At 48.3% G+C, this 27,201-nt stretch overlaps 1 protein-coding gene across 1 annotated transcript; it reads right to left on the minus strand.

Moving 5' to 3' along the window:
• Window positions 1-10,797: 10,797 nt before the first annotated feature.
• LOC101799585 (histone H2B 5) lies at window positions 10,798-27,157 on the minus strand. The gene is made up of 2 exons (XM_027458781.3): window positions 26,990-27,157; window positions 10,798-14,906 (listed from the first exon to the last, which is right to left on the minus strand). Exon 2 carries the CDS (start codon window positions 14,874-14,876, stop codon window positions 14,496-14,498), a length of 381 nt encoding a protein of 126 aa, XP_027314582.1. The 5' UTR covers window positions 14,877-14,906; window positions 26,990-27,157; the 3' UTR covers window positions 10,798-14,495.
• Between the last annotated feature and the right edge of the window lie 44 nt (window positions 27,158-27,201).

Consider the following 27,201-nt stretch of genomic DNA (forward strand, 5'->3'; position numbering starts at 1 on the left):
TTAATCACAGAAATTATTTCAGCACTCTCACATTTAGTCAAAGCTTTTTGGCTGTCCTTCTCTCTTCCTATCATGCAGCCTGTAGACAAACAGCTCCTGCTGAGGTTTCAGGTACAGTACAGCATGATGTGCGCTGCAGCAAAAATTTCATAGCCTTTGGGGTCTTTTTTAAATGTAGAAAGTACAAAGAAGAAGCAGACCAAAGGGCCAGCTTGCTCATTCCCCTGTTTCTGACAGTGGGCAGTTTGCAAGTCCTGCAGGAAGAGCACAAGAAGAGGACAGGCCCATACTGGTGCTTCCAGAAGGTTCTGTCGGACTGCAGTGATTCATGGTTCAAAGATCTCCTGACCAGAAATGATGCCTGTGTTTTTAATAGCACCAAAATGATTTTTTTCCCTCTATCTTTTTCTTTCGCAAATTTGTCTGATTGCTTTCTGAACTGTGTAAACTTCATCATCCTGCTGCAAGCTGTTACGATCAGTGCCCTCTGATCCCTTTCGCAGAACGTCATGAGTCCTCCTCAAAAATTGTTTTCAGGGTTCATGGTTGTGATTTTTGTGTGTGTGTGTGTGTGTGTTTCTAATATATTTGCCACGGGATAAGAGTCCAGAACTGCATATGGTATTTTGATTTGCAGTATGTTATATCAGGTGGTATCCCTGCATGCTGGAAGGTAGAACCGTGCTTTCTAATGGGTTTCACTTAAATTTATCAGCACTTCATCTGAAAATTTCATCTGCCATTTTACTGTCCTATTTCTGGCTATGCTGAGACCCTTTTGCAACTTCAGAAGTAATTTTCATCCTGATTACTTTGGACAGCTTCATGCACTTGGCCGATTTTGGCTGTAGCCCCCGAAGGCTTGCTATTCATCTTCTTTTGCAGGATTTTTTAAAATCAGTTGGTCAGAGCAGCTGTAGCCCATCTCAGAGTAGGACTCCAGATGGGATTTCCCTTCCCTGCAAATACTGCCTGCCTATTCCCTTTTCTGTTTCCTATTTTTTGTCAATGGCTTGCTCACATTTAGGCACCCCCTTGTAATCCATGGCAGCTTCTTTACAAGCTGTTGAAGGAGCTTGCCCAACGCCTTTTGAAAATCGAGGTGACTGCATATCCATAGATATGTGAGTCATGACTGCTCCGTACTGACTCTGCGCTATAAATATATCATATTTATTCACATATCCACAACACAAATCCTATACATTTTTTTTTTTCCAACAGACTGCGGAATGGGCAAAAGTGAGTCCAGAGATAGCCGTAGCTTAGCGTGGGTTTCATGTTTCTATATATTTTCTTCTGATATATTTTCTTCTGATATATTTTCTTACCGCAGAATTCCCACCAAAGGAGAAAGAAAAAAAAAAAAAAGAAAAAAAAAAAAAGAAAAAAAAAAAAGAAAAAAGGAACCATGCATTTCATCTTCCAGCCACTAGGTAGAGGCAAAAGCCACTGCAAAATACTCACCCAGGAGATAATGTAACAGTATTTCCAAAAAAGCCGCTCTATTTGACATCAAATGAAAGCTTCTGGCCAATCTGTCTTCACGGTTCTTAAAATAGGTCTGGCCAAATTCGAATATAAAAATTAATTTTGAATCTCATTAGTTCTGTAGTCAATTAGTTAATTAGAAAGCAGTTGCAGACAATCTGTATGAAGAGCACTCTAATTATCCCTTCCTACCCAGTGCATGAAAAATTAATCGTGGTAGGGTTGTTCCACCTTTTAAGACAATGATAAAAGCAGTGGGGTGTTAGCCATCTCAAAGAGCATTCAGTGGAGCATTGTAGAAGGAGGCTTTTCTTTTTCATAGAAAAACTTAATAATTTGCCTATTAAGGGTTCTCGGAATCAGTCTTTTGAAATCTGGCTGTGTGAGAAGAGTCATAAAAAAAAAAAAAAAAGACAAATATTAGCAGAAAAGCTCAAAGGTATTAAATACAGAATATGCAGTACATATGAATTACTGTATGAAATACAGTATCTATATTCTGGTCATGGTCTTTCAAGGGGTTTGCAGGGGCTGCTTATAAGGAGGAGAAACGTTTTTAAAAGCCTAAATTGTTTGACTACCGAGGACAAAATTTAGACAAATCTCTGTGCATATACTCTATGCAGGAACAGCACCAATCCTGACTTTCAAAGTCTTAAATCTATTCTTGATTTAATGTATCACCTGTAACTATTATTATTTGCATTGCAGCTGCCCAACAGAGCCCTTGGTGTGGATGAGGACCCCAGTACTCTGCAGGCTCTGCTATGAACTCAACCAGACTGTCCATAGTCCATGTCTGTCTTGGAAAGAGCAGGGTGGTAGATGTTCGGCTAGTAGCTCTCCCCAAAGACTCTTCCCCTCCCAAAAGCAAGCAAAACAAAACCAAAAACCTTTGAATGTACTTCTGTGTAGAGGTGGTTGGAAGCCTTGAAAGTCTACTAAAACTGCAGCCGAAGTACATCGGCATTTCAATTTACTGAAACTGGTGGATATTTAAATTTGTTTCAGATGTCACAGGAGTTTGAACTTAGAAGAACTGTATGGAGAAGAGTGAAGCAATATGCCTGCTGGTCTCCTGAAATATATCTGAGGACTAGAATCTGATGTATGCAGACTGATTTCCCTGCCTCCCTTCACAGCTCTGCTGAGGCTCGGAGGAAGCCACTCGGGCGGCTGCTGATGCTGAGGGAGGTTTGGGATGTCTGCCCCCAGCAGGTTTTTGCTTTCAGCTGCTGCCCTGGTGCCCAGGGAGGACAAATTTGCCTGCTCTTAGCACAAGTGTGTGCAGAACTTTGATGGTCATGGAGGAGATGGGGAGTTACTGTAAAGTATTCACCTCACCTGATTTATTTACTGTTTTTCAAACTACAGTGGGATAGGTTTTGGCTGTAAGTGCCATGAAACCTGAAAAGGAGGGTCGAAACTTCTTTTTATTTATTTACTTTTGCCTGATTGCTAAATGGGGAAAAGCCAGAGAAGAGCTCTGAGAGCCAGCAGTGAGTCAGCAATGCCAGTAGGGTGTGTTGGGAAGATTGGGTTTCAGCTCCTTGCCCTTCCCAGCCTGTCTCCAAAGAGCAGCCTTCTGTAGTCTTAGTTGTGATTGAATATTTAACTGTGTGAAAATGGTAGCCTGCACCTATCATATCCCCGTGATGAGGACACTGCTTCAGACCTAGGATAGTGGTGCAGGCCAAGGCTTGGGTGAAGATCTGGGGCCCAGCAGCCATGTGAATGGAGCAGTTCCTGACCTTTCTTGTAATGAAAACATGATGGGCAGAAGGACAGGGTGTTATTCTGCAGCTCCAAGCATGGCTTTACCTTCTCCTGGTGGAGTTTCACAGCAGACAGCAGCTACAGCCCCCTTCCCTCCTCTCTGCCTGACTTCTGAGTGACTCACCCAAGCCCCACAGCATCCCAAAATGCTTCAGTGACCAGAAATACCAAATTACTTCCCTGCTTCATCTGAGCCATGAGGCATTCACCTTCTAAAAGGCAAACGAACATGAATGACGGTGATGTCTTAAGTGTGCCCAGCTTCCTTGCCAGTACATAGAAATAAAGTGCGTGCTCTCACATTACAAGGCTGTGAAGTCCAGCCCCAAAATTCAGCGTGGATTTCACCTGTGTCAGCTTCTGTTTGCTCCAAGAGCAGGTGGTGTTGAAGCTGTCAGAGTGACAGGGGAGGAAAGCTGGAGCAACCTGGGCTGTCCTCCCTTTAGTGTCAGGAGGCCTGATGAAGACCTAAAATAACCCCCCACCTGCCTGTATCTCTGCACGGGTTTGTCAGCATCAAGGCGTTTTTAAGACATCTGCAAAGGGGAGAAATGGAGCTCCCACCTTCAAGGTGACTGTGCTGAGTGAAACCAGCACCTGCCCTGCAGCTGGATAAAATCTGTCCTGCCTGGAAACATTTCATGCTCTACTTCATTTCCCCCCCTCAGGTGGCTTTGCCTTGCTCATGGTGGGATTTAGAAATGAGTGCTGTGTTTTCCTTTTTGCAAGAAGGCTTCCTGCAGGGAAGCAAGGCACTCCTGTGTGGTATGCAAGTGATGAAGAGCAGAGCCGTGGGCATTGTCTTCTCCAGAGGCTCTCCGCTGCCAGGAGACTGCACCTGGGGTGTAGTTTACTTCGTCCCAGTGAAGGTCAGCAGGCTTACACCACCAAAATTCCTCCTTACCCCATGGCCCATACAGGCAAAGTGGAGTAAAGCCAAGTGAAGTGTCTCCAGAGGAGCTGGGTTTCTGCAGCTGCCAGCGTGTGTCAGGGCTGCAGCCTCCTCTGTTACGGGGCCAGGATGAGTACCTGTGCTTTGAGGGGCTTTGAGACAGATAAAAATCTCGTTGCTTGAAGTTAAATCTGCTTCTGGGGGCAAACAGATTGTTAGGGAAGAAATGGTTGAAGCCACCTGCAGTGGGGAGCAGAAGTAAATGAGAAGGTTAAGGGACACATTGCGGGAAAGATTTTGAACCTGAAACCCAGCACTTGGCTGGAAAAGCTGGAAAGATGTGGGGGACAAGGTAGGACATAAGCAGATGTTGTCAGATGTGGTTTTATGCTGACAAAGCAGGCTGCAACCAGGGGTGCCATGTGCATGTCTACCAAGCAGTGGAGACTTGCTTCCTGCTAGCTGGATCCTGCTGCTGTTGCAGGATCATATAGGAACATAACATATATGAACAGAGGTCATAGACAACACTCTGCAGAGCCAGTTTTGCTTAGAAAACTGCTGTCTTCTGTGCAGAGCAGAGCAGCTATCGTGCATAAATCCTGACTGTGCACATCACCCACAAATGGCCGCACATGGTGGTGCCACAGCAGCCTCGCACCACAAGCCCCGTGCTCGTGCTGCACCTCACCGACAGGGCACCACCGGGACTGCTGAAGAAGGAACAGATTGCAAAGTGTCTGTAAGCAGGCCAGATCTGTGGAGCCAGGGACAGGCATTTGTCTTCTGGGTCCCTGGTGTCCAGCAGTGTCCCGCAGAGCCCTCCTGAGCGCTTCTCCTTGCTCTTCTGCCAGCCTGTCCTTGCACTTGTGGGTGAGCGCTCTGGCACAGAAACTGTTTTCTTTGCTGTAGAGACCTGCTCTCGTTTGAATTATTTTAGCACCGCAGAAATAAAAATAAAATAATTGGGATGGGTGACATTCTTCTCGGTTTTATTTCATCACCGACACAAGTTGGCTGCATTTCAACGATCTGATTTATACTGAATAGCTCCCTGCTGTACCCACAGCTTATCTTTATCTGCAAGAATGAAAATAACCGTCAGCAGCAGGCTTAGGGCAGCTCGTGTAGCAGCTGCTGGAAGTAGCTCTCTGTGTGTGTTGTCCTTCAGGGTCAGGGCTTTGGATCGGATTCCAGGTGAGGGTATTTGCTGTGCCCAAGGCTTTTTTCTCTGTGGGTGCCCTAGTGACTCAGCTCGTCAGCATGGCCTGGGCACTGTCTCAGTTCAGGGTCCAAAGCCCAGATGAGATCGCAGCCATTTCTGCGAGGACCAGGTACTGCCATCTTTGGTTTTGTGACTCATCACCTCGTGGGGGATGCTTAGCTGGCTGACTTGAAGGAGAGATCAGAGTCTAGGCAGATGAAAAATGATTTTTTCCATCTTGCTAAAAATAAGTTGGATTCTTAGTGAAATCCCACTTAATTATAACCCAAGGAGCTAAGCAGGATCTTACACCAGAGCTTCCTGAGTACAGCTGCTGGGCCTCTAACAAAGAACACAGGGTATAACGCAGTATGGCGTGGATAACACTGCACATCCACATCTTAAATCTCAGTTGGGAGTGCTCGGTCACAGAGCTAGGAAGGTGCTAGTAAAGAATAAAAGTGGTCCTGCACAGTGAAACACAACCTGACACGTCCTGTGCCATGAAATCCCACAAGTGATCAGGGATGTCAGCTCAGCCACATGTCTTCTGATAAATCTTTCATAATTCCCTGGCAAACCTCATACCTTGCTGACTCTAGGGGGCTGGGAGGACTGTCTGATATTGCAGCTACCTCTCCTGGGTCAGTCCTCATCTGACAAGTGCAGGAACGCCACATAACCGGGATGTGGAATGGACGCTGTTCTCGGTGTTAAGGTAGCACCAAGGGATTCCCTTTTAAACTGCCTGCAGGGACGGGCAAAAGACCTTCTGTAAAGGTTAATAATAACAACAACAACAGATGCTGCTATTACTAGCGCTTGGATCTTCAGACCTAGCTAAGGACAGGTCTGCTGTCTTGAATCCGGAATGAGAAGTGGGGTTTGGATTTCCACCGGTGTGCAGGCACTTAGCTGTGCTAGAGATGTGTGTGAGATTGAAGTGACACCTCATTTCCAAGGAGTCCTCCTCCTCTCCCAGACTGACCCCTTGTATAAAAATATTAGAAGGGACATGGAAGTCCTCCTGATGCTGAGCCTGGAGGTGAAGGCAACCACAGGGAAATGGACTTCTGCTCCAGGTCACTTGTACCTTTTTCATTAAGCATATAAGGGAAACAGTATTTAGGTATTGATCTGCTGTTTCTTACTTTGGAAATGCTTCTTCTTTCATATATTTTCCCTATTTTTTTTTCCAAACAGTGTCACAACATCAGCAGGAAGGGTAGCTTGGGAGCTTGGGATACCCTGACCTGGGGTCAGGAAGTGGATGGCTATAGTCAGCAGTTCGTGTGCTCCTCCTAATCACTGGTGGTTTTGTTTCAAGCCTCCTTTCTCTCTCCTGTAAACAGAGGAAGGAAAGAAATCAGGGTTTTTGTTTTCTGAGCTATAGGACTAGGAGAACAGGGGCTCAGTCCTCTTGCTTTTCCTAAAACAACTTGCCAGAGACACCACAGGCATATATATCAGTCCAGCGTTGTTCAGCCCTGCATAGGCACGGAAGCTTTGGCATACTTGTGCCTGGAAGCAAAGCTGTAGGTACTTTTGTTGACCAGATTTTTTCAGGTCATCTCCAGATGACCCCAGTGTTGCCCCCTCAGGCCTTGGCAGGCGTGTGGCTGGGTGTCAAAGTTGGCCACAGCCAGAATGGGTCCTGGGATCCTGAGGAAAATGTGACAAATGTGATCCAAAAGGTAAATTGCAAAATAAAATAAAATTAAATTAACAAAATTGAGTATTGCTTTCTGAACAGTCCAAACTAATTATTCATTTGTGTGATGGGGGCAGGTATGGCATGAATTTCTGTTCAGCCTCTACCTGGTGTAGGATCCCGGCCAGGTGTGGGGAAGCTGCAGGGGATCCTGAGGATGCTGCAAACCACTCTGTGGCTGATGGGGTGGGATAGGATCTCCTCCTGCTGCTCCCTTGCAACTAGTTAACTCTGCCATAAAGCAGAGAGCTCCCCTTGCTTACAAACTTGCATGTATTTAGCCTTTTGTCATTAAAATTCTCCTTGCCATACACACTCCTAATCCCTTTAAAATACAGCCGAGCCCTCGGTTGCTGTGATACCCCGTGGCATGGGGGACCCTGTGTTCCTTCTTCACAGGGTGCAGCTGCTTGTGGGGAACTTTCCCTGCTGCTGTTATCCATCATCCCACACAAAAATGTGGAGTAACCCAAGTGGTGATTCGCTTCTGCTGGCTCTGAATGAGAAATTGGTGCTGACGGTGTCCTGTGAGGCCTAGTGTCTGCACATAAGGGTTATTAAACACCAGGAATGGCAGGCGTGTGAGGAGCGGTGGATTCGGGGGGCTGTAAAGGTTTTTGTCCCCTTGCATTGAAAGCCTGAGCAGAGGCGTGATGAGGAGAGGGGCAAGCTGCCCACTGCTGAGCCATAAAGGCTTCTTTGTGTGAATCGGCCAGGCTAAGAAGAGCTCGGGCTGTCCCCTGCTAACAGGGGGCTGCTGATGGGCCCCACGGCGACCGCTTTTGTTAGCCCCGGGGCTGCAAAAGGGGATGGGGGAGCCTGAATTTGAATTTCCTTCTTTTTATTTCTCACGGCTGAGTTTTCCATGTAAAGCTGCAGCTGGTTCACCCTAGATTTGGGCCCGAGGGCTGCAGCAGGCCTCAGGGTGAGCCCATGCAGATGTGGCTGGGATGTTGTGAGAAGGGAGGTGAAGGTGCTGCAGCTCCCAAATCTGCACCTGGATGTATGTGACTTTTTGTTGCCTGAAGGACAGGAGGAAGAAGCTGTGGGACGGGCATTGGTCCCAACAAAGCAACCTCTTGCCAAAAGCACCCGTCTGCCTCTTGACCTGCTCAGCCCGTCCCTGCTGCAGCCCCCCAGCCTCCCACTTTGCCAGCACTAAAAAAACTTCCTGCAAAGACCAGGCTTATTGAGATGGAGCTGCTCAATAGCCTGTTTTCATCGCTGCCCGTGAGACCAGGCTTGCTTGGAACCCTTAGATGCTGCACCACTCCACAGAGGCAAAAATCCTATAAAAGGCAGGTGGTAGATGGCAACAGCAGCCTCTTATTTCCTTTATTTTAGTTAAACTGGAGGTGATGCTCTTATGTTCCCTGTTCACCAACCTAAGGGGAACCCAGGAAACATGACTGAGGACATCACGGCACCGTCCCTCATCCTCAAAATCAACTCAAAGATGGAAACCTGTCCCCTGGTGTGTGTGTGATGGACAGACGGCTTGGATACACCAATCTCACGTGGGTACAAGAATATGAGCATGAGGGAGTCATGGTGATCAACCCAGCTTTGGACATGCCTTCTGCGCCCTTCTCTTGCTGGCAGTGGCTTTGCTCTGCCTCCTGTGTGTGCTGGCATCTTCTGGGCTCCTCATTGGGGTCCCACCAGTGCCTGCAACCCTTACAGCATTCACGCACAGTCTCCTGTTCCTTCTGGAGCCTCACACTCATCCATTGCCACTCTTTCTCCATGCTTACCAATCTTCTCTTTTCTATTACAGCTCTCTAGAAGACAGCTAAATCTGGAAGAAAAATTTTCTGAATGAATTTTGTAAGAGCTTCTGTAGAAGATTTTAGGGGAGGATTAGTCTTATGGACATTAAAAAGCAGGAAATTGTGTATATATTTATATATATATTTTAAAACAACTGTATCAAGAAAACGAGAAATGTTTGAGAACAGTTTTCCTTTCTATGAGAAAGCAGAAGCTCCTCTCTCTTTCTCACACCATCTGTGTTTATTAACTCTATTTTAGAAACAAAACATCTCTTACATCTTTCTTGCAAGCCAGCCTGACTCAATCCACATAACCATCGAGGCAAGCGAAGGAACAATGTAGAAAAGAAAGGGAAAAGGCTTTCTTTTATGCTCTCTTCTTAGGCCTCTTCTTCAGAGGCCTAAGAGAACTGCCTGAAACTCTCGACAGTTCAGGAGTCAAGGCAGGCATTACCTGCGTTTATGTAGATGTCCTTTGGTCCATCCAACCCAATGTCTTGTTTCCAGCAGTGACCATGAGTGAATAGGCAAGAAAGATTGAAGGAATAGTGCAGAATAATGTAATAACTACCCGTTTAATCATTTTAAACATAATTTATATGTGTTTAGTACCTCTCAGTGAATTTCTCTCCCACTAATTTGTCCTTGAACCAAATTTGACCTCCGACATCCTTCGGCAAAGGGCTCAAGAGGTAAAGTGCCCGTTTCATCAAGTTTTCTCCTTTTTACTTGTTTTAAACCTGGTTCCCTCAGGTTCTTTGATGTTCCTGAGTATCTGGTTCTGCCAACAGCCTTGAGGCACCCATGTTCAGCTAACGGTCTTGGAATAACCAGGTCATAATGACTAAATAATAACCGAGTAACTAAGACAAAATGTTGGCTCCCTCCTCCCAGCATCCTGAGGGAGCACAGCCACAGGTTTTGCTCTACCTGTTGTAACCTGGTCTGGGTTTTCCAAGGCCCAGGTGTCAGCTCTGTTATGAAAGCACATTGTGGGTGCTGCTCTGCAAAGGGGGAATCAGCAGTGGTATAATTTCTTTCTTTGGAAGGAAATACTCCAGGTTCAGATCAGTTAATTACAAGGTGTGTTTTCTCCAAGTGCTGCTGTTCCCAAATTATCTTAAAATTATGACCCTGTCTTTAGAGGTGCTATACAGCACCTCTGAAGTCTGAGTTTGTGTCTCCAGCACATGGCATTGGCAAAGCACACACATTTCCCACTGCAGTGAGTGCATTACCATGCTGATGTCCAGCCGATAGATAAGCTTTTCACTTGAGAGTACTTAGGGATAATTCTTTAAAAGGAAGCTCTTTCTCTTCCTGGGGTTTTCAGATGCTGCATCTTATTCTATATCTGCTGCCTGTAAGCTTCTCATGGTCCAAAGTAAGATGTTTCTGGCAGCAGGGATCACTGAGTCAGATAAAGAGAAATTCTGAAGGTGCATGGAACACTTCTCTAACCTCGCAGTGCTTCTGTCTGTGCAAGGGGAAGGTGTTGTCCCTTGGGGTTTATAGGACAGGTGCCGGGCAGTGCACACCACAGGCAAGGACCGGCTGCGTGCAGCAAGGAGAGGTGAGTTTGATGCAGCCTGTACTGGGGACAGGGTGGCTGGTGGCAGCATCCTGGATGTGCTCCACACCGTGACACCAGCAGCTGTCCCCTCCCTGGGACACAGCTCACATCAGGCACAGAGGATCATATATATGCACAGCTGACTGTGTCGCCTGTTTGGTGCCAGAGGTGGCTGTGGGAGGTCAAGCTGCTTTTTTGCCATCCTCCTCCTCACCCTGAGGTGAAGATGGATGAACCAGCAGCAGAGCGAGCTGGCTCAGCTCTGCCCTGGCAGGTTGGGTTACCCAAGCCCCAGACGCTGAAGGAAATACGATGGAGAGTGAGAAACGCTGGGCTGGGGGGGGCCGTGACGTGGCAGAAGCAAAGAGGCCTGAGAGCTGCGTCTCACCTGACTTCCATCAGGTCTGCATTTATGTTTTATTCATACACTTAACAGAAAACAGAATTAGCTGTAACATATGCCCTAAAACAATGGTGATATAACATAGGTCGTACAGCATGTAACACGTATTCTCGGAAAAGATCTGTGCACGCAAGCCCACAAGATACCATGCACAGCTAGCAAGCAGGAGAGATTGCCCCCCGGCACTAGTCAGAGGGCACTCCCCCGGATCCTGGTAGCAAGTGAGTTTTATTGTTCATTTCACAGTCTTTCTTTCCCTGTAAACAATTTGCTCTGGATGTAAACTGTCAGAGGGCGCGCTGACGGGGCGAAGGCTCAGGGCTGTGCACAAGCCATGCCAAGCTTGGCGTGGTGTGGCGGGGCGCGGGGACACGGGGCTGCCTGGCACTTGTCAGGGGCACTTGTCCTCTGCCTGCTGCTACTCGTGTTCTCCACGTACTTGACTCAAAACCTACCTGGCCTGAGTGGGAGGAAAGCCCCCAGACCAAGCACGCAGCCACTCAGCTCTTCTGCGGGCTTAGACCTGCAGTGGCGGGTGGGCTTTAGGGAAGCAGGTTGGAAAACCACGAGTAGATCTATCGGAAAAATTTATCTCCTAAATTGTACATGAAAACAAGTAGCTTAGTGCAATGACCTCCATTAACACAGGGTTAGTCTCAATGCAGTGTTATTCTTCTGCCATTTCCTTTTCTAACTTTCAATCTGCAGCTGATTTGTTTACTTTATTTATTGGTAAGACATGGGAATGTCCCAGAAATGCTTCTGGAGCTGCAGTTGGAATAAGGTGGGGTCAGGGCGGCTTGGTGTATTATCTTCGTTGTTCAACTGTTGTATCGGTTCCAGAGCTGGAAAGATGTATTTTGAAAAAGCACCGATCCTGAAGTATGAACCCCCTTCCCTGCAGAACCCCTCCTTGCCAGGGATCTGTGGAGTAGGTCACACCTCAGCTTAATAAATTGAAAATTGACACTATGATCTTTGAATTTTTAGAACATTTGCTATTGTCTCTACTTTTAAGGTTCAATCCAAGCCCATCCCAGTCAAAATAATTCCCATCAAAGTCATCTGTGAGCCTGCACAGACTGCAAGAGCTGCAGATTTCCTTTTTTCACGTGTCTTTTAACACTAAGGTCATTGATTTCACAAGTGCTTTTGAGGCAGTCCGAGCTGATGCCTTTCCTGGACCAGCCCCTCCCCTGTCCGGCACAAGTGTCCATGGGACAAATCAGACCAGACACCAGAACAAGGTTAAAATGAAGCTTGCAAGAGGGAAAAAAAAAAAAAAAAAAAAAGTAAAAAATAAAGTTAATTTATTCATTTTAACCTGGATCGGTTCCTCAATCCTCTTCTCCATGTTGTCAGGAGCAAGTAAAAAAAGTGGTATGAAGGGAGAGTGAAGAGCAAATTATGGGTGAAAGGACAGCCTAACCTCTAAATGGATGGAGATGATCAGCCTCGTTCACCTGGCTTCAACACAAACGCCCTCCTTAAGCCTTCAAGTATCTCTGCAGCCTTAAATCGTCACTTCTCCCCTCCCTGGAACAGCCCCCAGAAATGGAGTGGCAACTGTGGCACAGCACAGGGAGGAGAATGGGAGCAGCACTGCGACTAGGAGCGGGACAGGGCCGTGGTGTGCACACATCGCTGGAACTGAACAGCTCCTACTCTGAGGTGCAGCCCTGGGAGGGGTGGTTTGCGACTTGCAGCTCCTAGGGACCGGAGGAGAAAGCTTCAGTGCTGCCGAGCAGTGCTTTGCTTCACGTGTTCCCCTTCTGCATCCTCTGCTTTCTGGTTTCTGGTGGGACAATGACAGTGGCTCAGCAGTGCACGTGTGACAGTGCAGGAACATTTTCATCTTTGGTATCTGATTTTGACTTTTTAACTGAGAAAATAAATAAATAAATAAATAAAAAGGAAGTGAAGTGCTAGGCTGTCCCTTTCAAAGCACGATGGCCCAATGGTTCAGACTGATGGCAGATTGCTGCTACTAGATCCAGATGGTGCTGCTGGGAGCTGCTTCTTGTGGGTGCCACCACCTTGAGACCTGGCTTTTGCTCTTTCTGAAGGATATCACTAGTGACTCCTGCTGCAATTACTGTATGAAATGCGGCTGAAAGCAGAATTCTGCATCTCCAAAAGCAACGTGAATTTGTCAAGGGTCGTCATCACTCTCAAAGGGTAAGATGGAGACCAAAGTAGGAAAAAAGGAGAGGTGTATAACAAGGGTGTTATCTGGGGGTAGGAATTTATCACATGATTAAAAATGGTGCCTTGGATTTTGGAGAGACCCTTCACTTAGTTCTGGAAGCTGTGTCTTTGCTGCCCTTTTTATTTACAGAACAAGTTGCAAAAAGCAGTTGTTATTTTAAAGACGTGAATATTTTTGATCTGAAGTGCTATAGCCCACCGGAGATTTTGATATATTTTTTTAAAATGTTGGCTAATTTTGTATTTTGAGTAGGAAGCTTCAGCTTCACACCACTTCTACACATGCTTTTGCTCTGCTATCCAGCAGTCCCTGCATGCTAAACTTGTAACCGAGACATTCCTCCACTAATCTCTATGGCTTTTATTGGGGTTTTCTTATTGCTCACCTTACTGTGGACTTTGAGGAGGGGAATATCTGAATTAGCTCAAAAGGATTTAACCCATAAAACACCACTGGGATGCAGTGATATTTTAAGTGTCCCTACATATCCACCCAGCCCCAGCTTTTGCTTTGCTTGCTAGCAGATGAGTGCAGCAGGGAAGGCAGGGGCAGGGCAAGCTGCCCGCAGCGAGCGTCCCCCCTCGGACACCACCCCGCCGTGCCCACCCTCACAGCGAACAGGAGTGCACAGGCAGAAAAAGTCTCCAAAAAGCAGCAGCATTGGTGTCTTGCACACTGACGTAGGTCATAGAGGAGGCAAAGCAGCAGCGGGAGGAGGTGGTCCCACACTCCCCTTGCCCATCCGTATGCTTTGGCACAAGCTGGGAGGCAGCTGGTGGCTCCAGCATCCCGGTGGGCAAGGACACGCGTGCCTGCGCCACCAGCCTGCTCATCCCTCCTCCGTCAGGGGCGAGGAGGAGGAGCAGCGTGTGGTGTGACCTTGAAAGAGGCCTCACACACCGCTGCCGAGCAGAGATCTCTGCTGGATCCGCATGGATTTCGGTCTGAGGACTGTGGCTGTGGCTGTCGGTGCCACCTCTGCCCGCACAGGAGGGCTGTGGACAATGGGCTGGGGCTGGGCTACCAGAGGGGATGCAAGCGCCGACTCCCCGGTGCCCATTTCGGATGACAGTAAGAAAGCAGCCAGGAAGAATTCAGAGACAGGATCTCTGGAGTGGGCAGCCTCCCCTGCCAGCGCCACACATGCATGGTTTCCAAGCACGGAGGAGAATCTGGATATAGTGCAGCCAGTCCTTCAGATGGGATGTGAAAGCAGAGGCCTCCTCCACCAGCGTCGCCTGAGGTGCAGCGCGCAGAACCCATAGCACGTCCCGAAGCCCCGATGAAAATGAGCCAACACCCAGCTCGCCGTCTCCTCTTCCACTCGACAGCTCCCAGTGCCCATCCCAAGCCTGTACATTGCTGCGGAGAAGAGCTGTGACATTCACCCGGGTCGTAGCTGCCTCCCTGCGCCTGCGCCGAGGGTTCGGTGCTCAACGGTCCCGTCGGAGGGGCAGTGTCCGGCTACTTGGAGCTCGTGTACTTGGTGACAGCCTTGGTGCCCTCAGAGACGGCGTGCTTGGCCAGCTCCCCCGGCAGCAGCAGGCGCACGGCCGTCTGGATCTCCCGCGAGGTGATAGTGGAGCGCTTGTTGTAGTGTGCCAGGCGCGACGCCTCGCCGGCGATGCGCTCGAAGATGTCGTTGACGAAGGAGTTCATGATGCCCATGGCCTTGGAGGAGATGCCGGTGTCGGGGTGGACCTGCTTCAGCACCTTGTAGACGTAGATGGAGTAGCTCTCCTTCCTGCTCTTGTGCCGCTTCTTGTCGCCCTTCTTCTGGGTCTTCGTCACGGCTTTCTTGGAGCCCTTTTTGGGGGCAGAAGTGGACTTGGCTGGCTCTGGCATCCTGAGAGCTCTCTCCTCTGGCCCTCAGAGCTGCTTGGAAAGAATAACAACAACAAAAAAGGTTTGTTTTCATTCTTTTGCAGGATAATTCTACTGAAAGATGGGAGAGGCTGAGTCAGTGGCACCTCTGGATCTGAGATGAATGCCCCGTGACCCTGTGCAAGCATTTTTGTGCTGCCGCCGAGGACCATGCTGCTTTGTGCACGTTTTTGTGCTGTGTTCTGTCTAAATCCCCATGACGCTGGCCTTGTCAACAGCACTGAACCCAAACCCAGTTGGCATCTAACCAATAAATATGGGCTGGGGGTGGACATATTTCTGAGAGGAACATTCAAGCTCCGGGGAAAACATTAACTGCAGCACGGATTAAGTTAAGCCTTTCTGGAACGGGCTGGAGACACTTGGATGATATCACTGCAGCCACCTTCAGATGGAAATGTTCAGAAGCGTTTTATACAGTAACTACAAACCCCAATAGCTCCTTCTTTTTTTCTGCACATGCACAAAGGTTTACTCTGAGAGTGCCCATACTGCTATTGGTTTATACCATGCATTACAGTGCAACATAAAAAGAAGATTTAAGCCAGCGGGCTGCAGTGCTGGAATCTCTCAGCATTAATATTAGCTAGCAAAAATACCACAGAGTAGAAAAGCTCAGAGGAGGTGGCAGGAATCACCCTACAGAGAAGCAGGAATGGGGACAGGAGGAAAAAATCAAAGTGCTTTAGGGCCACATGTCGACTGAGACAACTACGTGGACTGAAATTATTTGGTGTTTGGTGCTTTCTGCTTTGGTGGGAGCAGGCCTCGGTTGCTCAGCTGGTGCCAGAAATGCCAGATCCTCTCTCTGACTTTTAATTCATTGTGCCCCAACTTGCAGGGCCCTGACCTGTAGCTGACTGCTGTCGTGGAGAAGTGCAGCAACACAAAGGCAGTCTGTAAAAAGGTCATAAAAGGGGCTGCCTCCTCCTTGCTGCAAATTTACATGCTACGTGGGCCAAGGGAACAGCGGTGTTGCAGCCTGGTCTGCTGATACAAATGGCTTCATGTTGGAGTGCTCCCTTGCCAGGCAAGTCCCCTCCAGGCTTTGCTGGAGGATCAGCTTCCAGCATCGCTCCGGGGCTTGGGCTTTCACTGCTCTGCAGCCTCCTGCCTCAGGCTGACCTATGAGTTGCAGTCTGATGGCTGAGAGAAGAAAAAGGAGCTTTGGGGCAGACGGCACCTGAGGAAATCACAGAACGGTTTGGGTTGGAAGGGACCCTAAAGACCACCCAGTTCCGACCCCCTGCCATGGGCAGGGACACCTCCCGTGCTGCTCACATGGGTAGAAGTAAACAGGAGAGAGAAAGCTGGGATGCTCTGCAGGTCAAGGGGGATCGATGTGCCCACAGCTCAGTGGGTACCAGCCTCGTCCTTACAAACCCTGTCAGATCAATGTCTAACCTTTTCTTTAAGCCCTCCAAAGACATCACTTTCACCAACCTATTTGCTTGGCTCTGCCACCCTTCTTGATTCTTTCAGGGTGTTTTTTCCCAGTGGAGGGATTTGGAAGGGTAAGTTCTGGCTTGCCCCAAAAGTACAGGAGGTGCCTCAAAGCTCTGCCACCTGCCCACTCTGTCACTGCGTTTCCTCCTGTGGTGACACCAGAATTTGTCTTCCCTTCTTCCTCTACTTGGGAAGCAACACTGGGAAAATAAATCCCCTACTCTTCTTGTTTGCAGACCTGAAGCATTGGAAAGGCATTTTTCCAAGACAAGAAATAATCGCGCGCTTGCTTCTTTTTCTCCGGAGCTAATTCCCTGGCTGACAAACACTGCAACTGAAAAATGGGAACGGCTGCTTCTTGGGCTTTTTAAAAAGGACGTGCTCCCAAAATACCCATCAACCGTTAAGTGGACGGCAAGGCAACTTCTAAAGAAGGAATGCAGCACATAAAAGGCACAGGGGCGACTTCATTTGTCTCCAGAAAAGGTTACGCTTAGCGGACAGTTCTGCCTGTTCAGCTCACTGGAGCCCTTGGTGGCGCAGCCAGGGTCTTGCTCCTCTCCCATGTAAGGCTGCAAGGATGCTGAAGTTCAGCAATTAGCACAAAAGCTTCAATGTCGTTGCTTCTCTGCACCCATTTCTTTGCAGCACATGGTTTAACAGCTAAATAACACCTCCTTTGGGGACCGGCTGCCTGCCTTCCAGTCTGTGGGAGAAAAAAGAAGCAGTTGCGTTTCTTCTGGCAGCAGCTGACCCTGCCAGAGCTGGACCAGATGATCTCCAGAAGTGCCTCCAGCCTCAGCCACTCGTTCTGTGGCTGCTGGAAACTGAAGTACCTTTAATCTAGACCAGGCTTCATGAGCTGTGTTCCCCAGGTGGACATCTCCCACGGGATACTGCAGCTCGAGATGCCTACAAGCACCCCTAATGAGGGCTCTCCAGGTCCAGGCCCCCCTGGGACACTGGGTGTGGCCATGCAAGAGCAGGCACTTGGAAGGACCAAGGTGACGTTTTCTCAGGCTCTTGAGGAAAGCCTTTGGGCACATTTTTCCTTTCCAGCCACTTTTAATGCTGTGAGGCAATCAGTTATCAATGAACACAACAAAATCAGCCACAGCATTTCTCCCAGCCTGTCCTAACTGTAAGCAGCAGCCCGCCTGCTGCCAGAAACCGGAGCAGCAAGGGATGAGAGATACATCTTCCCTCGAGTTGACACCCCTTTCCTCAGCATCATTAAAAGCAAAATGAGCTGAAAACATATTCAAAGATACAAATCACTGCAGCTTCTCGGATCTGAAATGGAAGAGTCCTGCTGAGAAATCCCACGTGAGGCCTGCTGCTGTCTCCGTTTTTCCTAGGCCTGATATCTGATAGCTAGGCAGGCAGAGAAGCTCCTTCAGCATTTTTTAATTTATTTTTTGCTATTTTGGGGCTTGCTGCTGAGTCTGGCAAACCTGTGCAGGGATGACAAGGACCATTGTCTGGCCTTTGGGACCTCTCTTCATGCAGAGGTGGAAATGGCACTGGGATTTTTCTTTCTTTTTCCCTCTTAAAAGCTGTCCTCGCTGTGATGAGCTCTGCGACACCCTCCGTAAATCCCCATGCCCACTGCGCTGCTCCCTTGTTGTATCTTACTAATCAGCCGTAGAGGTTACAATTCTCTAATTGGCACTTTGTTCTGAGGATTATCATCCCTTTCCTTAGTTTCTCCTCTGATACAAAATAAAGAAAACCTGGCTTTGATCCTCCAGGCCTAGAAACATACAGTGAAATTCGCTGCTGCTGTTTGTTTTAGTCTCGAACACAAGGAAGGGCAACAAATCACGGAATGTTTCTGCAGGAAATAGGAGGCTTTGTAACAGCTTCATCTGCTCAGAAATGCCAGTAAAAGCACAGACAGAAGATCTGTTAAATACAGTTTACAAATTACCAGATGTCAGCAGACGACTGGTGCTGGAACAGCGCATTTCTGCAAACCCTTCCCTTTTACCTCGCACCCACCTCAGCTGTTAAACGAGCATTCCCTGATCCAACAGGTGCTCTTAAGCAGCAAGGAGAGAAAAATATCAGGGAAACTGAGAACTGAGGCAGCTATTTCATGGTTTTTTGGTCGCCAGCCTTGCCTCGGCAGCAGAGCAGATCAGGAGTGCGATGAGTCACAGCGAGCCACCGGTGCTGCTTCCTCGTGTGCCACTCATCTGTGGGAAGGGAAAGGGTTTTTCTGCTGGCGTGTTGTCTGGCATGTGATGATGAGGTAGCGTTTGCTTTCCTCTGAAGGAATGAGGAAAGTCGTTTTCTAGGATAAGGTAAAGTAAGCTGAATCGGCTGATTTCTTCTAGAGGTGGAGGGGCAGAGGTCGGTGTCAGGACGCCAGGTAATCCCCTATCAGTAACAGTGCCCAATCCTGCATACTCTGCTCTATTTTATTTGATTGCTCCTCTAAAGTTATCATTTAAAAGGCTAAATTTTAACTTAGGAGACACACATGTAATTATTCTTGTGAAGACATTCACGCTTACCATGAAAATACATTAGCACAGCAGATGCCCCTGCCCCTCCCCATACAAAGCAAGGCTCCAGCTCAGCGCCACACACAGGCACCCTGTGCTCCAAGTGACCTACAGCTTTAGCATAAATGCAGGCAAAACTGAGCACAGAGATGCACGAGCATCCTAACTGACTGCTCCTCATCACTGCTTGTGGCAACACGTTATTTGGGATTTCGGTTCCGGATACTCCTTCTAGTAATCTTTTCTTGCTGTTCTTTGCAGGCATTTCTGGTTACAGATCCAGCAAACACATTTCTGAACACCAGCAAGAGCTGGAATTTCTTGTGCTACCTCCGCCAAAGGTGCAAATACTTCTCAGGGCTGTGCGAGCATTCATCAGAAATGCTTATGCACAAAGGAAGGAGCAGGACCACAGATCAGAGCTATCTGCAAGGAACATACGCTGCATTTTTAAAGAAAAGAAAATCTTATTCATGAGCCCAACAGAGACACAGTACTGCAAGGGGAATGACTGTCAGAAGGCTAAACATTGCTGGTTTTTCTCTGATTAGGTGCCTGGGGTCAGTGGGGGTTTAACCTGGGCCTGAACCCACAAGTACGATGTTTAGAGATGCTCAGCACCAACAGCCAGCACCGATTTCCTCTGGAATCCAGGAGGCTCAGTGCTTAGAAAAATCAGACTCCATGTTTTGTCAGGGTTTTGTTAGAGCAAATAAATACCTGAGTGCTTAAAAAAGCTACTTGACTTTTATCAGCTCTTCATAGGATGACTTGTAAGCTACCTCCTTTGGAATCTCTCTGATCTGCACACTTGACTAGCAGGACCTAATAAAAGAGAGTATATCCAGCACTGAAATCTGCTACAATTATCCTCCCATCAGCTTTCCCACAAAGTTTTAAGAGATGTACATTATCACAGCCGTCCTCTGTACCCTCAGTACTAAAACCATCCAACAGAGAACACAACCAGGCTCTCTCTCACCCTGGGGGCTTATCAGCAAGTCAAAACCTTAACACAACATAAACTTCAACACGAGCTTCCTCTCCGAGTTCCACAGTTACCAGGATTTGCTTCGTTTGCCGCAAATCCCTTCCTTAAACAGCAGCTTTCTTTATATCCCACTGTGACTTATCTGGACCTGCCCCTGTGTCATCAGAGCAACGCAGCAAAACTGCTCCGAGTACACAAGGGTCTGCAAACCCCATACCTGCAGATGATCTCGACCTGAACTAGAGCAATCCTGCTCTGCAGGAGAAGGAAGCAAGGCATTGCATCAGCTCAGCTATCCGACAGCATCACCGGCTGTACAAATCTTGTGAGTTTCCACGTGCAGATGACTGGAAATGGTGTAAAACAAAACTCAGAGGTGGCTGGGTTCTGTAAGGCTATCCACCTGTTACCCACCAGGAAGGTTACTTACTCCATGATGCCCTATGCTACTGAAAATGAGAACTGTAGATTCAAAAAAAAAAAAAAAGGCTCTGTGCCTTATAAAAATGAAAATTGCTTCAGTAGGTCATGTTTTCTGGAAAAACTGAAGACCATATACTCACCAAGTCTCCTGTATCTAAATAACTCCTACAGTGGAGCCATGGTCTCTGAAGGAGCTATAGCAATAAGTCAGAAGAATTGCCTTTAAGTAAACTATTTTTATAACTTTGATGGGGTAATGGAGAATTACCAAAATTCGAGACTATTTTCATTGGTGCTGAAAATGGCATCCATTACAAATGTGCTAACTTAGCACATTTGGCCAAAAATACGACAAGTTACAGCCCATCACCTGCAGGCCATAAGGGGAACGTGGGTGGCAGAGAGAGAATAAGAAAGCCCAGGAGATGAGAGCTGAGACAGGAGCTATGTGGGAACCGACGCAGACGTATGTGGCACCTCTTCCTCCTACGAGCCCCATTCCTGGCTTTTAGGAGGTTTCTGTGGCCTTCTCGATCTGCTACAGCTTTGCATAGCAAAAAGAAAGGAGAGCAGAGATCAAATGCCAAAATGTTTCCTGTGGCCAGACCACACTGATTGGGAATTGTACGTGTGGATATAAAACCAGGGGGAATTGGAGAGCTACGTTCTCAAATTAAACTGAAGATCAGAGCAAGGTGATGAGGGTTTTAAGAGCGATATGATGGGCACATCACAACACCAAGCCCCTTTGGCATGGGTGAAAGAAGCCTAGCAAATATGTTAACAGCCTTTGTGTCCTGTTTATATGCTCAGTGGAACTGGGCAGTGAGCATCACAAACTCTCCCCCACACTGATAGCAGTTTTACTGTGAAATGAAGACGTGTGCCTGCAGGGAAACAGAGACCAGTGTCCCTCTCCAGACCTCACACCGTGCAGCAGCAGAACCAGGAATACCACCCAGGGCTGCCAGCACCTTGCTCTGCTGCAGCCAGCAGCTCACACTGCCACAGCCGGAGCCGAACAAGGACTAGAGGTCATCTTCCAGGCATGGCAGCAGGAGAGCATGAGCCTCTTCTAGGGCAGGGGGCGAGAGAAGCACGGCCTGTGAAGTGCAGCAGAGCTGGCTGCTCTCAGTGACACAGCAGGGGGAAGGCTCAGGATGCAAGAATTATTTAAGGCGAAGGCAAACTCTGCCACAAGAACTGACAATAGGTCATAAATAGATTTGCATTGGAGGTGGGAAGTAGGAAGCTCACACCCTTTACCTGGAAGTGGAAGGGAGAGGGAGAGAGAAGAGGAGAGAGATGAGGAAACCTGCATCTTCCATAAAAACTGATTTTTTTTTTTGGAAAACATTTCTAGGATATAGCTCTGGCAATACCAAGTAGCTGCCCTGCATTAACCAGATGATCCCATTCTGTTCCATATTGCTGTGCCACTGAAGAGCGGTTATTAACAGGTAAAGAGGCCCTTCACATTACCTTGCTCTTTATTATTTTCTTTATCGTTCTTTCCTTCCTTCTCTCACACCCATTTTAAGTGCCAGGAGCTTCAAAGCCCCAGGAGGTTTGCAGCCACTCGGTCCCATTCAACACGTGGTGTTTGTACAGGGACTAGCACTCTGCTTTGCCTTTTGAACAGCCCTGGGGCTAGAAAACTTGCAGATCTCCAGAAACATTGGAAAAACTGTCTCAGGCCAGGTTAGCTCATGCCCGAATTGCAGCACACCATACAACCTGTGTGTGAGTAGTGTTTTAGTGGTGTTTTAATTCAGCTCTAACGTAGTGGTCAGTATTATCAAGTAGAGTCAGCGTGCTAGGCACTTCAAGCTGGAAAAGGTGGACATCTCCCAAAGAAATCAAAGCCTAATTAGGGATACATCACTATTTGTGTCAAGTAAGAATGCAAAGAGCTCCCTGCTGAAGTGGCAACCACTAGCGAAGAAAACAGGGGCTGGTGGGCAAAGTGATCACCCCAGATGCCAGCGGTCCTGGCTGGTAAGCAGTAATTAGCATAACTCGATGAAGACTTGCATTTCAGAACACAAAGGGGCTTTCAAAGGCAGCAGGTTTAAAATGTCACATTATCTGTACCATGCTGTTATTTTTAACCAGCCCTGGTTCCATCCTCCTACGCTCGTTTTCTTCCTGAGGCTTCCACACCTTTAGTTTCCCCACGGCTGTGGTTTCCCAAGCTGATTCTTCCTCCAGTGAACCGCTCGCCCTCTGCTCTTCTCCTTGCTGCTGGTGCCTCTCTGAGCATTGCATTAATGCCTTGGTTACAAGAACTACACCTTTATGGGGGACTCCTGAGCCCTTGAGTTCTGCCCTAGTTGTTAATCAGGCAAAAACAATAAGGAAAATGATCGGAGCTGGGTTGAGGACCCACCGTGCATGAGAGGATAGAAGAGGGGAATTAATTTTGGTGTAGGAGTAGGGAGGTGGAGAAGCCAGGAAAGGGGAGCCAGCTGCAGCATTCCTACCTTCCAGACAAAGCTCTGCATCTGCAGTGCATTTTAAGCCTTACACACATAAAGAACGGAAATAATCTGTGTTTATACTGGGGTGGTCAGAGGGCTCAGTGCCCATGGGATGCTCTCGTGTTGCCTGCCCCAGGATGCTCACTGCCTCCTGTCTTGCAGCACCCCACTTGATGCCCGGTCATTTTCCAGGTTCCACAGAGGCCAAGGTGCCACTTCTCCCTCTCTTCTGATATTTTAGCAACATCCTCGCCCTTCCTTCATCCACGTTTGTCAACTGTTCACTTCTTTTGGTATTCCTGTTCCTTCATCAGGCATCTTGCCTGACCTTGTGACGCACGAACAAGGAGACTCTTTTTGTCTCCTTGCTTTTTCTGGCACTTCTTCACACTAAGATTTTTCTTAATGCATCGAAATCCAGAGTGGTCCCAACTGTTCCTTCTTCTCTGGCCTTCCTGTATCTCATTTCAGCAACTTCTTTTGCAAAAACCTCACTTGCTTTTCTGCTCAAGCTTCCTCTCACCTTCTAGGCTAATTCACATCCTCTTTGTAATGCTAAACAATCCTGCTGAAGGTGCATTTTCAGTTCTCCCTCCCCTTTCTTCCATTGCCTCCTGCACAGACTGTATTCATTGTACTGCCACCTTTGCAGCTTGTTCTCATTGCTATCTATATGCCTTCTTCCCTGCAGTACTGTCTGCTGGCAAAGATCAGTCTCCTACACATAATTGCTTTCCTCACAAGTGAGAGGGCTTTATAGGTTATACAAATGGGTTATATGGAAAGATTTTGTGCCCAAAAGCATGTCCATTTTTCCAACTCTGGCAGTTGATCTAATACAAACATCACCTTCGCTCTCCAAACAAAAATCCTTCATCATCATGGCTACAACACCACAGCTTCTTCCTCCTGCCGGGATTACCCTGGGGAAGGACCTGCCCTTCCACTGACACATCTGAACTCTCCACATCTCATATCAGTCAAGTCCTCTGCAAGTGGAAACTCTCTCTTCCCTGATCCTGGCGTAAACCAAATAAATTGCCATTTTTAACAATTAGCCCACAAAAACTTACTGCGATGGACCACCAATGTATTCTCACTGAACTCAGAAAAAAAAACCCTACAACTATTCTACAAGAAGCTTTCGGGATGGTTCGAAAGATAAATGATCACCCCCAACAGCTCGTATCTTCAGGAGGGTCGGTGCAATAATATGACAAGCGTGGTGATTAACTCTCACCACAAAGGGAAATGTTGAGTTGAGGTAGGTGGCATATAAAATCCCCCGCTCTCTTTATGAGTCAGGTAAGCTGCCAGAAGGCGGAGGTGGGATCCGTGGGATGGAGCTGTGTTCGTTCCAGCCAGCTAGTGTTATGCTTTTTGAAAGAGAAAAAAAAAATAGTTTAATTAATAAATCAGATTTTCCCATATTAAGAGCCCTATTTCAAGAGCAACATTTAACGCTTGCCCTTGATCCCCAGGATGCTGTCTGTAGTGAAAGTCAAGGAGAAATATTGTTAAACAACTCCACCCCCCCACCACCTGAGGTTCAAATAGCATTTTTGGCTAATGCATCTATTCTTCTGTCTCCCACCCAACGCCTATGATCCTGCAGTCACATTGCCCTCCTCTCTCCCTGGCTCCAGAAGAAAGGGAAGCTGGCGAGCCAAGATCCCAGTCTCACCGCCCCACACAGAGCCCTTTCCAGGGGCAGATCTCAGCCCTTGTGAGGAAAAAAAGCACTTCCCTCCCAAAATAGCTGCACAAAATTGGATTAATACATGCATAGAATGAGATGATTGGGGAAAAAAAAAAGAAAAAAAAAAAGAAAAGCATCTTTTGGTCTTATTTTGGGTCAGTCCAGGTTTCAAAGACAAATTTAAATTGACAGCAGCATCCCTTATTTAATATTATAGATTTTTTCATTACTGAAACCAGATTTAGAAACACGAAGAAAATTCCATTAGTTCCTCGGGCTCCTGCTTACAGCTCAGCCCGAACAAGCTGCCTTCCCAAGTTCACTTCTGAATTCGGGAACATTTCCCACGTCGTTAATTCTTCAGTCCAGCTGATAAGGTGTATTTGAGGAAGGGCAAAGAGCAGAGGGTTTCAGCCCTGGGAGAGAGATGCAATAGGCTGGGACTATCGGCATGAGTCATTTCTTTGTTTCGGCTGGAGAATGGAAGATCTGGAGTGGAGCACACATACGTGTCTGTAGGCATCTCTGTATGTAAATGGGAGATCGGAGAAGGGACAATGAACAAAGGAACAGTGTGGGGGAAAAATGTAAAGAGGAAGACAAAGTAAGGGCTGGAGAGAGATTTCAGGGAGAAGAGAGCAAGATAAGGTATTGAAAACAGGCCAGAGGAGGAAAAAAAAGATGGGAGGGAAGGATACATGAAATGGGACAAAAAGGAGAGAAAAGGCATGGGTGGACAAAAAGCAGAGAGAAGGGGGAAGGTAGAATAACCAGTAGGATGTTTGGCAAGACAGAAATATTGTATGATAAATAAGACGTAGGGAAGAGAGACATGGAGGGTCGCAGTAAGAAAGACAGGCCTGGCCCAGCTGAGATGAGAAATGAGCAGCTGGAGGAAAAATCACCACCCAAAAGACCGGTTCTGGAGCCGCAGGGAAGAGGTGAGGCTGCCCCAGAGTCACGCCCTGGGAAGTGAAAGGCAAAACCAAGGTGAAAGGTAAAACCAAGGAGAGAAACGACGAGGCCTGGGAGAAGACAAACGGTACCATGCTGCTGGGTTGTGGCCTTTTGCCTAAAATAGGAACCACGAAGGTCACTGAAATTCCCACTTCGATCTCACATTTGGAACTTTAAGAAATTTCTTTTTTCCCCTGCAATCCTTCTTCCTTCCCTATGTTGGATTAAATTAATGAATGTACACCCTGCAGTTACACCTCCCTGTCAGGGAATAAAGCCCTAGACACCATTCAGCCCGAAGCAGACCTTGCTCTCTGGCTCCCTTTGCATCTAGAGGCTTCGGCAGAAATATTCCAGCAGACGAATCGAGATTTCCTGCAGCTCCACAATCACCATGTAGGAGCTGGGTATCATTAGCAGCTTGAGGAAAGAAATAGGAAGGCAAGAAGGGCACACGCTCAGGGAAAAGGCTTGTTTTGCTTTCATAATTAGCAAATCTTGCCAGTACAAAGGGAAAAATTGCTGCTGGTACCCAAACCGTCACTCCTTTGCACCACAAATAATAGGAACAAAAGAGGAGGGTGTGGGAAGCACATTCATATCATCAAATTCCTCCTGTGATTAGCATGGGTTCAGTGTAATCACAACCTCACCGGGAAAAGAGCACGCTATGACAAAAACGCTGTGCAGGCTATAGAGCAAAACCCCGGGAAGATCAAACAGTGCTCCCGGGGCAGCAGCAGCCTGAGACACCAGGGCTTTATTAGTAGTAACAGCAGCAGCATATGGGGATGAATGAAACCGTGTTTGTAAATGCGGCAGGCGATCGCACCCCCTCTCTTGGCGGTCGCTTTTTCACGATCTGACTCAGCCTCCCCACGGATCCACTCCCCCATCCCTCGATTCATAAATTCCCCATCTCGGGGAAAGTTACGGAGGCACCGCACGAGCACAGGATGATGCGAGACGGGCGAAGGGCACCCAGTGCCAGCGCCCTGCGCCCAGCAAAACCCGCAGTGCAAACGCACCGAGCTCTCACCCCTTAGGGTGCCTGCAGGGGGGCACCCTACAGGACACGGGGGCTCGCTCCCTTCTGCTGGAGGCATGCAGTGAGGCCGAGCCAAACCCCTTACACAACTGAATGATGCTGCGCGGTGACGGCTCTGCATTCCCTGCATCTCGGGACACAGGCGATGGGATGGGCTGTGAGAGGAGGGATGGTGAATGAGAAGGGCTCCTCGCAGCTCCTCGCCTGTCGTGGATGTGGAAGGGGAGCGGGGTGAATGGGAAGACAACGATGATGCAGAAGTGGTGCATGCTGAGCAGGGCTGGACACCCTGCAGTGCTGTGGGCACCCAGGAGGGCTGGACACACACCCAGCAGGGCTGCACACCCAGCACTGATGTGATGCACACCCAGCAGGGCTGTGCCCCTCACTGCCTCCTCCACACCTCCCAGCCGTTCCCAGCACGCCCCCCTGGACCCCACAGACCCCATGCGGGCTGCGTGCCCCGTGGCCATCCCACCCCATCCCATCCCACCCCCAGCCCCGCCGCCCCCCGCAGCACCTTGCCTGCCGGCCGGCCGCTCTCCTCCGCCGAGCCAGCTCCGGGGACGAGCCTCCAGCACCGGCCGGCCTCGTAGCGGCGGTGCTGGTGGCGGTGGGGCCGGCTGTGCGGCGGGGCCGGTGCTGCGGGCCGGGGCCGGGGCCGGGGCCGGGCTCGCCGCCCCTTGCGGCCGCCCCTGGGCCGGGCTGAGCGCCCCGCCCGCCCCCGCCCCC

The sequence above is a fragment of the Anas platyrhynchos genome, chromosome 1, assembly GCF_047663525.1.
Source record: "Anas platyrhynchos isolate ZD024472 breed Pekin duck chromosome 1, IASCAAS_PekinDuck_T2T, whole genome shotgun sequence".
NCBI classification, from domain to species: Eukaryota; Metazoa; Chordata; class Aves; order Anseriformes; family Anatidae; genus Anas; species Anas platyrhynchos.